The 14,036-nt window shown below is 43.7% G+C and overlaps 1 protein-coding gene across 2 annotated transcripts in view; it reads right to left on the reverse strand.

Moving 5' to 3' along the window:
• The window catches only part of bsnb (bassoon (presynaptic cytomatrix protein) b), a 451,700-nt gene that overhangs the window by 212,878 nt on the left and 224,786 nt on the right, over positions 1-14,036 (reverse strand). For both annotated transcript variants that reach the window (XM_069936943.1, XM_069936942.1), the window contains one exon: positions 2,342-9,703. In XM_069936943.1, the coding sequence (XP_069793044.1) occupies positions 2,342-9,703 (7,362 nt within the window). The remainder of the gene's footprint in view (positions 1-2,341; positions 9,704-14,036) is intronic.

Raw genomic sequence — 14,036 nt, forward strand, 5'->3', positions numbered from 1 at the left:
CTGGGCTGCTTAAAGAAATTTCTCGAAAAATCTGTATAACTGATATGGGTCAGGTCCCAAGCATTTCGGATAATTGGAAATGTTCTGTACAACTATTTTCCTTTCATTTCCTGTTTTTGTGAGAATCTTGATTATTCTGTAAAAGTGGTCATCAGATTTTTAAAATCCAAAATCTATGTCTTGACCCTTGCTTTTGAGGACCAGAATTCAAATGATTTTGGATATATCATAGAATTTGGATGATTCTGAAGATCAAAGTTGAACTTGAAATCAGTTTTTACTGGGAGTTGATGCCAATCAATTTTCTGTTTCTTGTCTTTTTTTAGTCTCTTAAAGTGAGGTAGATGGTGGTCGAATTGGGATGTACTGTAGCTTTGGCTGATTCCACAAGAGATTTTTATGCTCGCTGTGTCCATCATCAGAGAAAGAATGAGGCAAAGCTTCACAGTATTTCTGTTTGATACAGCCAAAATTACTGGAGAGACGATTTCCACTGTTGGAAAGAATCTCCCAATAACCATACTACTTTCCAATTTTGAGATTGAAGCAAATTCCCAATTCATTCTCAGCAGGTGCATTGAAATTATATTTTGGGCGTAACACATCTTCTTTGGCTTGGCTTCGCGGACGAAGATTTATGGAGGGGGTAAAAAAGTCCACATCAGCTGCAGGCTCGTTTGTGGCTGACCAGTCCGATGCGGGACAGGCAGACACGATTGCAGCGGTTGCAAGGGAAAATTGGTTGGTTGGGGTTGGGTGTTGGGTTTTTCCTCCTTTGCCTTTTGTCAGTGAGGTGGGCTCTGCGGTCTTCTTCAAAGGAGGCTGCTGCCCGCCAAACTGTGAGGCGCCAAGATGCACGGTTTGAGGCGTTATCAGCCCACTGGCGGTGGTCAATGTGGCAGGCACCAAGAGATTTCTTTAGGCAGTCCTTGTACCTTTTCTTTGGTGCACCTCTGTCACGGTGGCCAGTGGAGAGCTCGCCATATAATACGATCTTGGGAAGGCGATGGTCCTCCATTCTGGAGACGTGACCCATCCAGCGCAGCTGGATCTTCAGCAGCGTGGACTCGATGCTGTCGACCTCTGCCATCTCGAGTACCTCGACGTTAGGGGTGTGAGCGCTCCAATGGATGTTGAGGATGGAGCGGAGACAACGCTGGTGGAAGCGTTCTAGGAGCCGTAGGTGGTGCCGGTAGAGGACCCATGATTCGGAGCCGAACAGGAGTGTGGGTATGACAACGGCTCTGTATACGCTTATCTTTGTGAGGTTTTTCAGTTGGTTGTTTTTCCAGACTCTTTTGTGTAGTCTTCCAAAGGCGCTATTTGCCTTGGCGAGTCTGTTGTCTATCTCATTGTCGATCCTTGCATCTGATGAAATGGTGCAGCCGAGATAGGTAAACTGGTTGACCGTTTTGAGTTTTGTGTGCCCGATGGAGATGTGGGGGGGCTGGTAGTCATGGTGGGGAGCTGGCTGATGGAGGACCTCAGTTTTCTTCAGGCTGACTTCCAGGCCAAACATATTTTCTTGTCAAAATGATCACATCACAGGGTATCTGAAGTTATGAACATATAATTTTCAGTGTGTATGAACACTAACCATTTTCAAACAGCCTTGTGTTTTGGCCCCCTCCACGACACACATCATCCTAATTTGGAAAACGAATGTTGTTGCTGAAACAGAATTCCCAAACTCCTTACCCCTAAGAATAACTAGAATGAAAATTTAAAGCAATGTTACAAAAGCTACAACCATTTCAAAACACAAGGCTGAGAATGAATTGGGAATTGCATCAATCTCAGAAATGGAAAGTAGTATGGCTATTGGGAGATTCTTTCCAACAGTGGAAATCGTCCCAACAGAAATGTTGAAAGCAATTATTTACATATGAATGTCTCCACAACTATTGACAATTCTTGTATTTATAAATCAGAAATAATTAAAGTAAGTTGTACTTTAAAATAAAACACTGCCTTTTGATAGTTCAACCACTGCAGGATATAACAAGTCACATCCAACATTAGGATGTCCTCTCGACATGGCCCACTAAACTCTGGCCATCCAGTTTCTATTCACCCTTATCTTTTGTACCTTTGGTCTGCTGTCTAATTATTTTTTAACCAAAAAATTTGAAAAAGCTGTCACAATCTTTACCTCATGTGAAAACAAGATCTGTTCATATAGATCAATTGATATGAATTAATTTCTATAGGAAATATTGCTATATTCCAGAACATAAAAGGGAAATTGATAAAAATAAATGCAAAAAAATATATTTAAACCTAATGTTACTGTATATTGGAAACCTATCTTTCCAAAGCATGGATTCTTTGACTTTCATACCTGACTGCCATGTGGACCTTGTTGATGAGGAACAAAAAATCTCAGCTTTCCAGCATCATCTGAAGTCGGGCTGACAGGCTTTGGGTCAGACATGGATCGTTGCATCACCTTGATTGGCCGAGGCAGTCCTTGCTGTCGCTTAGGTGACTCAGTGGCAAAATGTTTTTGCGGAGTAACGTGGGCTTTATTTAGCTTCTCACATGAAGCAAAAGATGTATCTATATGGCGATGAGGGGACAGTGGTGACACGGGAGAATACAGCACCTGTGGAGATTTAGGAGCTTGTCGAGTCATTTGAGGCAAAGGTTCTGGTGGAAGGTGGCATTGATAACCGATTTCCAAGGGATCTGGTTTCTTCTTCTCAAACTTTGGGACAATCATGATTCCCTGCTGTCTGACATCTGTTTGATCCAGTGGGCCAGGCGTTACAATTTGAATGTTAGTAGAGTAAGGATTAACAGGACCAGAACTTGCAAAGTGAGGACCAACAATTCCCTGTGGTTGTGCTTCTGGTTCTGTCTGGCAACCAAGACTCTCTCCTTTATGGGTCCTCTCTGGAGCAGATATGTATCTTATAATTTCCACTCGTGGATCAGGTGTGATGTGGATGGCAGGTGTTACTGGTCCAAGCTCATTTGGATCTGTTTGTATGGAGCAATCACTGACTGTTTGTATGGCAATACTGGAGGTTCCCTTTAGTGTTTCCCGTTTGCTTTCTGTGCTTGAATCTGAATGCTTTGAGAATCTGGAACGGCGCCTACGTGTAGGCTGCTCCATTTCTCCATTGTCCTCATCATCGGTTTGCACACTACAATCCACACTCCGCTTCGTTCTCCTCCGACGTGACACGTAGTAGCTTTCTTCTCCGTCCTCATCATCAGTTTGTACACTGCAGTCTGCTATTTTCTTAACCACATACTGATCTCGTAACAATGGATCACTTCCCTCATAAGCATCCCTCAATCTGGGCATTGAATTTCGTTTCCTAATGCCCCTATTTTCCAAGGGCTCATCAGTTCGAAGAGAAAGTTCAGAAGTGGATTGATGGGGTGGTTCGATAATTGCTCTGTGATGTGGGGATAAATATGCTTCTTGGACAGTTGTGGCAACAGGGACACCTTCTACATAGCCTTGGTTTACAGGCCAGTACTGTCCACTTTGTGGTATTGTTTTTTGCATCTCAATAGCCATCTCTGATAGACCGTGCGGGTGGATTCTACCTGATGGATCACAAACTGCAGGGAAACTCACAGTATTTCTGACTTTCTGTTCTTCCAATTGCTGGTGCAGTTGTTGCTGCAGATGTTGAATCTGTTCTAGCTGCAGCCTCTGCTGAGCCAGCTGCTCCCGCTGTAAAACAAGCTGGGCCTGCCTCTCCTCTTGCTGCTGATGTAAAACCTGCTGCTTGATGGTCTGCAGTTCCTGAAGCTCACGCTGCACAATGATCTGCTCATTCTCCCGATGGCGCTGCAGTTCCAACCGCTGCCGCTCCAGTTCTTCCTGCAGACGTTGATGCCTCAACTTTTCCAGCTCCACGCGTTCCCGCTCAATAAGCAGAATGTGGTCCTGCTGGTGCTTTCGCTGATGCTCTTCCTCTTTTTCCTCCTGCTTTCTTCGAGTGTGACCAGCCCTTGCAGATTCACTCTGCTGAGCCTCCTGCTGCTTCTGTTCCTGCAGTTGCTGCTGCAACAATTGCTGCAGTTGCTTTTGTAGTTGCTGCTCTTTCTGTTGTTCAAGCTGTTCTTGCTGGTCAACATTTTCCTGCTGGTCTGGCTGTTGTTGCTGCTGCGGTACCTGTTGCTGCTGCATTGGCACCTGCTGCATTGGCATCTGCTGCTGCTGTGGTACCTGCTGCTGCTGCATTGGCATCTGCTGCTGCTGCTGTGGTACCTGCTGCTGCTGCATTGGCATCTGCTGCTGCTGCTGTGGTACCTGCTGCTGCTGCATTGGCATCTGCTGCTGCTGCTGCTGTGGTACCTGCTGCTGCTGCATTGGCATCTGCTGCTGCTGCTGTGGTACCTGCTGCTGCTGCATTGGCATCTGCTGCTGCTGCTGTGGTACCTGCTGCTGCTGCATTGGCATCTGCTGATGCTGCGGTGGTACCTGTTGTTGCATCGTTGGCTGCTGTAGTTGCTGCTGTTGTTGCAGTTGCTGCTGCTGAAGCTGCAATTGTTGCTGGAGTTGTTGCTGCATTTGCTGCTGCTGTTGAAGTTGTTGCTGCAATTGCTGCTGCACAATCCCCATGTTCGGTTGCTGACTGGCCTCGGGGTTAAATTTCTGAGCTGTGGAAGACAAAACATTTTGTTGCGCCACCTCACTTTGTTCAGGCCTCTGCATGGTTTGAGTTGGTGCATTTGGAATGGAGTTCACACCTGCGGTTTTAACATTAGCTATGGATTCGGCACCAGGCTTTCCCAAATAGATTGGTGTTTCACCTCCCAAGGTTGTAGACACTCCTGTAAATCTATTCGGAGGCAGATATCGATACATAGGAGAAGTTGTAGCAGGCATCCTTGGTGCAACTAGGGGAAGTCTGGTCAATCTGGCCAAAGGCACAGCTGTGACGCTACCAGGCAAATAGGGTCTGTAAACACCTCTCAACATTGGACGCAAGATGGAGGCTGGCTGTGTTGTAATAGGGAGAGTGGAGGCTATAGGAGTGTTGATTGTAGAGTAAATCATGCCATCTGGTGCTCTCACTGGGGCAGATGGAGGATACATTTGCCTTATAGATCTCATGCGAACAGCATGTGGCATATTGCCAAAGCCACGAGTTGCAATGCGCCGTCGAGAGTCAGAAAAAGTTGGATTATACATCATGTTTTGTTTTACTGGAGACATTCCTTGTTGGCTTGACATTAGAGTGCTTCTTGAAAGTCCATCACATTGTGCATTTGGAGCAGATGTCCCATATTGCATAGAATCTGAACTATTTGCGAACCGGTTTCCATAATGATCCATGGAATTTAGAGCTGCACACATCCTACTGATTTCCCGAGCTGTGGTCGCACTGTAGTGGGCCAAACTGGCCTCCTGAAAACTGGACAGATCATCTCGCATCGAGTACCCATAATCTGAATTAATATTAGACATTGAACTATATCTTCTTATTGGTGTGGGTTGGCTAAGGATATCGGATTGCTGTCTAAGATCAGTGAAGGAGCCATACTGCAGGCCAAGTCCCCAGTCCCTTCCCTGATTGAAAGATAAGCTGTAAGAATGTTTCATTGTACTCAGATCTACAGCTGTATCACCTCCAGGTGGATGGTAAAATGGTTCATTCTTCAATAAATTGTAATTAATGCTGGACTCCAACAGATTGGAATCTGACATAGATGAATGCAACCGTCCAGAAAATACCAGAGGGAATGTTTTGTGCTCATCATACAAATTGAGACCATTTTTGTAAGTAGCCAAAGATTCTTTATAGTGATAATTATCCACAGGTCCTTGAGTTCGGCTGTCATAGTAATGGTGACCAGTTTTCCTACTATTTACTTGTGGTTCATATGTTGCCAGATCTGGAACTTGGGAACCTTGATTTAATGAGCCTGTGCAGCTGTCAGTGAAAGGAAATTTATACACAACATCACAACAAACAGCCCTTTCCGGTTTAGGTCCTGTCAAATCTATTGCATTCGATGGGGCATCTTCTTTTATTAACTTTGTGATTGTACCGGCTGCTGTGTTGTCCAGTTGCACCATTGTGTCATGTAATTTCACTGTGGGCAAGTTTGTTGGGGGAGCAGATGGCTTTATTTCTAGAGCTGCTTCTTTATCTACCTGTGAGACAATATAACCACTGTCGAGAGGTACTGTCTTAGGAATGGCACAAATATTTATGGCATTATTGAAGTTGCTTTGATTTACTAAAATGTCAACTTTACGCACTGGAGTAGTTTGGTTAGCTAAGTTGAATCGAGCAAAATGTGGTTGCATTTGGCTATCTACATCTGATCTTGCTATGACTGCTGCCATATTAATGTTGTTTCCACTCTTTGTAATCGTAGGGGGTTGAACTATAGATTCTTGTTGTTTTGTTTGCATGAGACAAATTGCTTTTGCTGTACCATGACCGAGATCCATACGGTTCAGGAATGGATCACCATATATCTTCGGCGCTTTTGTCTGGGAAATTATCATTGATGATGTTATTGTTATACCCATACTTGCTGTCACAGTTGTGTTTATATGTGGGTGTTCCTGCATGTTAAGATTCATAATTAGTGGCTGCACAGCAGTGGACTGACGACAAGGAAGCTGATCTGATTCAAGTGAGTATTTCCTACTTTCTGTAGCCAAAGATGTTAAATCCATTCCATGATCTGTTATTATGACAGGCGGTGACTTGGTAGCTGTTCGAAGATCTACAACAGAGCTACATGTCCTTGAAAGTTCATTTAAAGAAGTATTTTCCAAACCTGGACCAACTATACCAGAAGTTGTGATAACTAATGATGTTAATTGCCCTCTCTGTGTTGGTTGAATCACAGATATTCTATCGCTTTGTGAAGAAGTCTTGCCATACATGGATTGCATTTGCATCTGCTGATGTGATGAAGCAATCATTGGCTGTGGCCAGTCCTGCAGGGTTTGTTGCCTATTCAACCGTGTTGGTGAGGTGCTGGGTGAAGTGGCTGAATTAGCAGTTAATGGTGGGGCTGAGGATGAAATATTTGATGCCAGAGTAATGACCATGAAGGTGGAGTCGGGAGAGGATATTTGCCTGGTGAGGCGGGATGATCTCACTGAAGTCTGAGTACCTTGTGCCATCACTGTGGATGGTGATGAGGCCATATTCAGACTGGAGGGTGATAAAACTCGATTATTTGATGTCTGCGTTGAAAATTCCACAGTGGATTGATTACCTGTCATAAGGCTTGTTGGCATATTGGTTCTAGAGATTGATCTCTGTATAGAAGATGGGGAAATAGGTCCTTCAGACTTGGAACCTTTGAAAAAGTTCTCAGCAGTTTGTGTGCATGTTCCATCAGTGTTTGGTAACCCATATGATTCACTGAATTTCTTACTACCAGAAGTATTATTATTTTGACTGCTGTAAGGAGCTGACATTCCAGGATCTGATGGTCTTACTTGAGTGGAACCTGCAGTTCGATCTATAGATCCTGTACAAGTGGAGGACAGACCCACAAATGCAGTGGCCACAGTCACAGCTGATCTTTTGTTGTACGTCGTGTACGAAGCCGTCGCGATTTGTGAACTGTTCGCATTTGGTCCCATAGGTTTTGCCGCGTGGCTTTGTTCCTGCAGGTCTCTGGTGAAATATCGGGTTACCCGAACATCAGGAATACCTCTACCACTGGTGGATGAAATAAAAGAAATTGGTGCAGATGACTGGGTGGGACTTGTTCCCGGTGTAAGAAGTGCGTCAGTTTGCCTTGCAAGTTCAATATAAGCACTTTGTGCATTAAGAAGCTTTTTTTCCTGGAAAGATCGCTCGAGATTTTGTAACTGGGCATTTTGCTGCTGCAGGCGGAGGTCAAGTGATGGTGAGTGGGACAATTTGGGAGGGTGTGCAGCAATCTTTGATGTGTCCTCGCGTACATCTGATTTTTGCAGCTCATTGTGTAACGTTGATTGTGATAATGTCACCTCATTGTTGGAGTAATTGTAGTCATCCGAAGATTGGTATTTGTAGTTGCTTTCCATGTAATCATCTGACTGATAAGCACTCCTATAAGGCATGTCCTGTGATGGTTGCTGTGACTTCAATATTTCAGCCTTTCTCATCATTTCCTCATAAGCTTCTTCTGCACTCTTCAGTGGTTTCTGATTTGCTGAAGAGTGAGATGACTTTTCTGTTGGAGAATACAAGGACATAAATGAGGGGAGGTTGTACTCACTACCTGACTTGTACAATCTGCAGGTTGTTATTTCAAAACCTTCAGCTTCTGAATCCATTGTTGGTGAATATTCAGAACAAGATGAACGGTGAAGTTCTTCCATCTCTGCAGCTTGACGCAACTCCTCTGTGGGAGAAGCATCCTCAATGGGAGAAAGGTTACTTGGTGGAGTTTTGGATCTTTCCCGCCTTCTCTGTGCCCTCAATTCTTCTTTGTCCCTTTTCGCTTTTCTTGCTGTGCTTCGAATGCGGTGCTGTTCAACTTCACGCATTTTCTCCTGTTCTCGAAGAAGCTCTTCCTCTTCCCGTAACTCCTCTTCCTCAGAAGAGTCCTCGATGGTTGGCAATAGAGGACCGTGTGAACGATGTCTTGCCTTTCTCTGCTGTTTCACTTCCTCAAGTCTGTGTCTTCGACTTGGGCTACTGTCACTATCTTCCTCGAGTGAAGAGACAGAAGTCGGTGAAGTGCCTGATGATAAAGTAGGTGTTGAGGCTGGCAAAGTAGATGAGTATTCACCCTTAGATTTTTCATCTGGTGACCCCGTTAAACTTTCCATCTCAAGTTCGGGTTCTCTGTCAATATTAAGATCTGCATCACTGCAAACTTCGATACCTCTATTCATGTAAGTATTTGTGGTGTTCAAATCAATTGTCTTAAAACGCCGTAACCCAGCTGGTTCCCCTACCGAGTCATCTACATGATTTATAGATTCTGCATAAATATCATCATGTTCCTTCTGTTCAGGCCATGCTTGGTTTTCTTCCTGTCCATAATTTTCCATTGTAGTACCTTCATAACTGCTGCTTATATTAAGATTCTGATGTCGCTTTGAAATACTTTGTTTGTGGGATTCTGATTGAAGTTTCTGACTCTTCTTCGCACTAGCATGTCCAGTACGACTGCCCAAGTCTTCATCAGGTATGTTGTCCTCTTCTGCACTCATTTCCAAAAGCTGCCTTCGCATAAACTCTTCATCTGTTAACTCTGCACCTGCATTAGTAGGATCAGCTTGAGGAGGTGCTCCTTCACTGCCCTCCTCAGTATGGCCATGCCGCAGTTTCCTGCCAAACTCATCAAGGGATTCTAGACTTTCTCTTCGTTCCCTTTGGTTTTCCCATTCCAAAGTATCTTCATCCTCCTCTTGTATATCTTCAAGTTCTTCATCTGAACTGTATGACTCTGGTGTAACTGGAAATGACTGCAGCCGATCATGGTGTATTTGTTTTTCACTTGAATCATAAATAGTCCTTTCTCCTTTAGATCGATCTTGAACATTTTGGGATTCCAGCAACGGCCGTACAGTGTTCTCCAACTTGGTAAATTCTGAAGGACTCATTGGACTATGTGCAAGGCCAGATTCATTAAGTTTTTGTCCTTCTTGGTGCAGCAAAGTTGTGATCTCACTTTGTGAGCTTGATATGCCATCAGATGAGTAGCCTGTATCACTTAAACTCTGTGGGCTGCGAGACAGCTCCTGGGGATAGCTTTTGCTCAACTCCTGAAAGCGAACAGAAATGTAATATTAACAAGTAGTAAAACTATGAATAATTATATGAGTTCAGCCATGCAAGCAGATCAAAGCTTCACAGTATCAGACAATTTCTAATCCTATTGTTTGCAAACACAAAGTACAAAGGAAATCAGATGGCAAGGTGTCATAATAAATATTGCATCCAGTTAAATAAACAGCAAACTAGTTCAGCTGAATAAAAATAAATCATTAATATAAACAACAGAAAGCACACCATCAGATATAGAAATACAATTGAACACTTGAGTTTACTGACAAAATATATCTAGATTTCTGATTACGTTAATTAGGAAATGAACACAATAAATAGCAAACCATTTGTTTAGAATATAGATTGGACAGGAATTCAAAGTGCACATTGTTAATGCCATCCTTCAAAGACTCAACAATCCTTGTAAATGACTTTTGGTGGCGACAGCACTAACATCAGTTCATGTTGCTGCGCTGGACAAATTTCAACACTGCAGTGCAGCAGTCAGCTTGGTCTCTTACACATATCATATACAGACATACTAATAAATCTTTCATAAAGCAGCTCTGCTTCCATTTTAACCTCTTATCATTCTGTTCTCTGAACTCTGTCTGGCTTTCTGTGGCCAACTTTACCTTTTCTCTGATCTCACAGCTCCTGTGACCTGGGTCAAATCCTAATCTCTGGTGCTTTTTGTACTTTGTTCTTCCTACTTTTGACTCTGTTGGTTTCCTGTGGGTGTTCCAGTTTTCTCTCATGTCCCACAAATGTGAGAGCTGCTAGGTTAAATGGCCACTGTAAATTTCTTCTATTGTGTGGAAGAGGTGTTGAAATCTTGGATGGTAGTTGGGGGGTGGGGGTGGGGGGAAGGGATTAATTGTCAAGAACAAATGAGCATAAAAATTGAGAATGAGAGGAAAAGATTAGTGTAAAAAGGAGGGCTTGGTAATTGGCACAGACATGGTTGGCTGAATCTTTCCTTGCTGTATTTCTGCACAACTCCCTCACCGACTGCTCCGTAATCTGTCCCTTCCCCCTCTCCCCACCCCCACGTACTTTCTCTCCTTTCTATTATTGTGCACTGTCCTAATCTTTCTTTTCTCATAATCTCTCTCATTTCTAATGTTTATCTCATATTCAGCTCTTGTTTAAACTCTGACAAAGCTTTGACATCACTCATAATCTGTAGGGTCAATGGAACGCAATGCCACGAGAAATGGGCACTGAAGGAGAATGAATCTGCACAAGAACTGAAGACAACATAGAAGGTTCACAAGGAGTGAGGAACATTGAAAAAGGAATAATATAAAAGTGAAAATGAGATAAAGATCATAGTGACAGAAAGTCAAATGCCAAGCCAACTGCAAGCTTTTCTCGAATTATTATGAACGGTTGCAGCAAAAGGTGCATCAACCATATCACCAGAGCATGGGATCAAATATAGACCATTAAGCATGTGCATAAATTAATAACTAAGGAAAATACAGTAAACATTGGACCCCCATACATTATCACAGGCCTATGTTCCTTAGTGAGCATAAAAACAACTCAACTCAGATTTAATATTAATTGAGTTAGCACATATCGTTTTTTTTTGTGGGAGAAGAGTTCACGCTTCTACTCTTCTTAGTCAGAAGAACTAGTTCTCAACATTTCTTAATTGGCCTCTTTCTAGTTGTAAGACAGTTGTCAAAGGCTCTAACACCAGAAATTCAAGTATCTCCTGATTTAACTGACCTGGAATCTATCTGCCACAGTTTCTCCCATTCACAATCTATCAAAGTCTTTGCTCTTGAAAACATAATGAAGGATGAGAGGAGACTTAATAGAGGTCTGCAAGAGTTTGAAAGGCAAAGGTAGGGTGGGCAGCAAGTACCTTTTCTCCTGGGCAAGAGTAGCAAATACCAGAGGGGATCTGTACAGCGTGAGGGGACCAAAGCTAAGGGGAAACGTTAGGGGTATGCTTTTTACACAGAAAGTAGTGGGTGCCTGGGATGCAGTGTCAGGGGGGTGGTAGAGGCTGGTACAATAGGGACATTTAAAAGACTCTTCAAGGGTCTTTATGCACAGCAGCTGCATTATCACCTGCTAACATTTAAAAAAAAGACAAATTTACCGTTTATGCTGAGGACTGAAAAGGCAGATCGTGCAGTCCTTTTATAGGATGTGTAGCACAGCAGTGCCCACCCTGTAATAGCCCCGCCGCCCCGCTGGCTGACAGCACCCCACCTTGTTGCCTGACAACCCCACTACCCTGCCCCCTTCCTCCTCCATTCCCCTTCCTATCTCCCTCCCTATCAGCCCCACATTAATCCTGTTGCCCCACCACCTGACAGTCTCATCAGGAGCAGGGCAGCGTGATGGAGCATTTGGCATGAAGAAGCGGGCAGCGTGAAAGAGTGGGGTGGGGGAGTAGTGTGAGGGAGCAGGCGGTGCGAGGGAACGAGGCAGCGTGAGCGAGCGCAGTATGACAGCTCCACCGGCCATTCTGTGACAGGGCAGCGGGGCTGTCAGCATGACATCAATAATCTTGCCTTTCCGTTTGGAGCCACTTTCACCGGCAATCCTTTTACGCAAGAGGTTGAGCAACTTCGCTCCACCTCTGACACTACCACCCTTGGCAGAGGGAACCTGGATCACGCTGGACCTGCCACTCCACCTTGGACCTTTTATGCAGGTAAGTGGAGCGTCTTAAAGGCAGAAGAAATTTGTCTTTACAGATCACTTTTTCTCTATAAAAAAACTGTACCACACTAGACTTGAGTCCCACGAGAACACCAAGGACACCCAACAACTGTGGCAAGGCATGCATATTATCATGGAGTACAAGGAAAAGCTGTCAAGTGTAGTATGCAACAGTACAACATTCCCCGACAAGTTTAATGGCACTATGCTTGCTTCAAACAGGGAATTAGTGAGGCAGGGTCATGCATCCCAACTACGTCATCCACTATTGCACCCACAGTCACTGTAGCTGACATCAGAGTAACCTTCTGAAGGGTGAATCAATGGAAACCAACTGACCCAGACAGATTCCTTTGAAGTGTCTCAAGACTCTGCAGATAAACTGGCAGACACATTCACAGATATTTTTAATCTCTTTCTGCAATAGGCAGTAGTTCCCACCTGTTTCAAGGTTACCATCATACCAGTACTGAAGAAAAATTAAATAACAGACCTAAATGATGATTGACATGGCATGCAGAAAATAAAGTGTTCTGGTTATGGCTCACGTCAATTTTGCTTCCAAGCCAAGCTTGACCCACTTCAATTTGTCAGTGGTCCATACAGTCCCAAGGCAGTCACCATCTCCCTAGACTTCCACTCCATTTAGATTGCCTGGACACCAATATTATTCTACTGTTGGACAGTACGTTGGCTACAGTTCCATCTTAAACATCATAGTCCCCAGAAAATTTATCACCAAGCTTCGAGACCTTAATTCCCAATGCCTTGGGAATGCAGCCAACATTTTGAAGGACCCTTCCCATCCTGACTACACATTCTTTCTCCTCCCACGATGAGTGTGAAATCACACATCGACAGGTTTAAAGATAGTTTTTTCCACAACTTTCTGATTCCAAAATGAACTTCACAATAGCGAATTGCTGATGGCGAGGTTAATGGTGTTTAAGACTGGTGATCAAGATCTCTACAGAGAGTCCAGATTCAACCTATGGAAGGCTATTTCAGCAGAAAGAAGCAATTCCAAGGGAAGTTAAAAATAGAGTCAGATAATCACAAGCTGTGGAAGGGATTTCAGGCCATTACAAAGCAAAGCCTAACATCATAAATGGCTGTGATACTTCATTGCCCGATGAACTGAACACCTTTTATGCTCACTTAGAAAAGGAGTACCAATGAGAATCCCTGCGGAAGCTGATGACCCTGTGATATCTGTCTCTGATGGAATCTCACTTGCTCTCCACTCAGCCCTGGATCACTTAGAAAACAGCAACACATGCATCTGAGCCCCCTCTGCAACTGGATCCTTAACTTTCTGATCAGAAGATCACAGTCAATATGATTCAGAGATAACGTTTCCTCCTCACTGTGAATGAACACAGGCACATCTCAAAGATGTATGCTTAGCCCACTGCTTTATTTTCCTTTTTAATTTTTTTTCCTTTTATGCTTAGCCTACATTTCTCACCACTCTACCCCCATTAATATATGGCAAAGCACAATTTGAATTTGCCGGTGACACCACGGTCATTGGCAGAATCACAGACAGCAATGAGGACGTGCGCAGGAGTGAGATAGATCAGCAGATTAAGTGGTGTCACAACAACAACCTTGAATTCAATGTTAGCAAAACTAAGGAAATGA

The sequence above is a fragment of the Narcine bancroftii genome, chromosome 5 (genome assembly GCF_036971445.1).
Source record: "Narcine bancroftii isolate sNarBan1 chromosome 5, sNarBan1.hap1, whole genome shotgun sequence".
NCBI lineage: Eukaryota > Metazoa > Chordata > Chondrichthyes > Torpediniformes > Narcinidae > Narcine > Narcine bancroftii.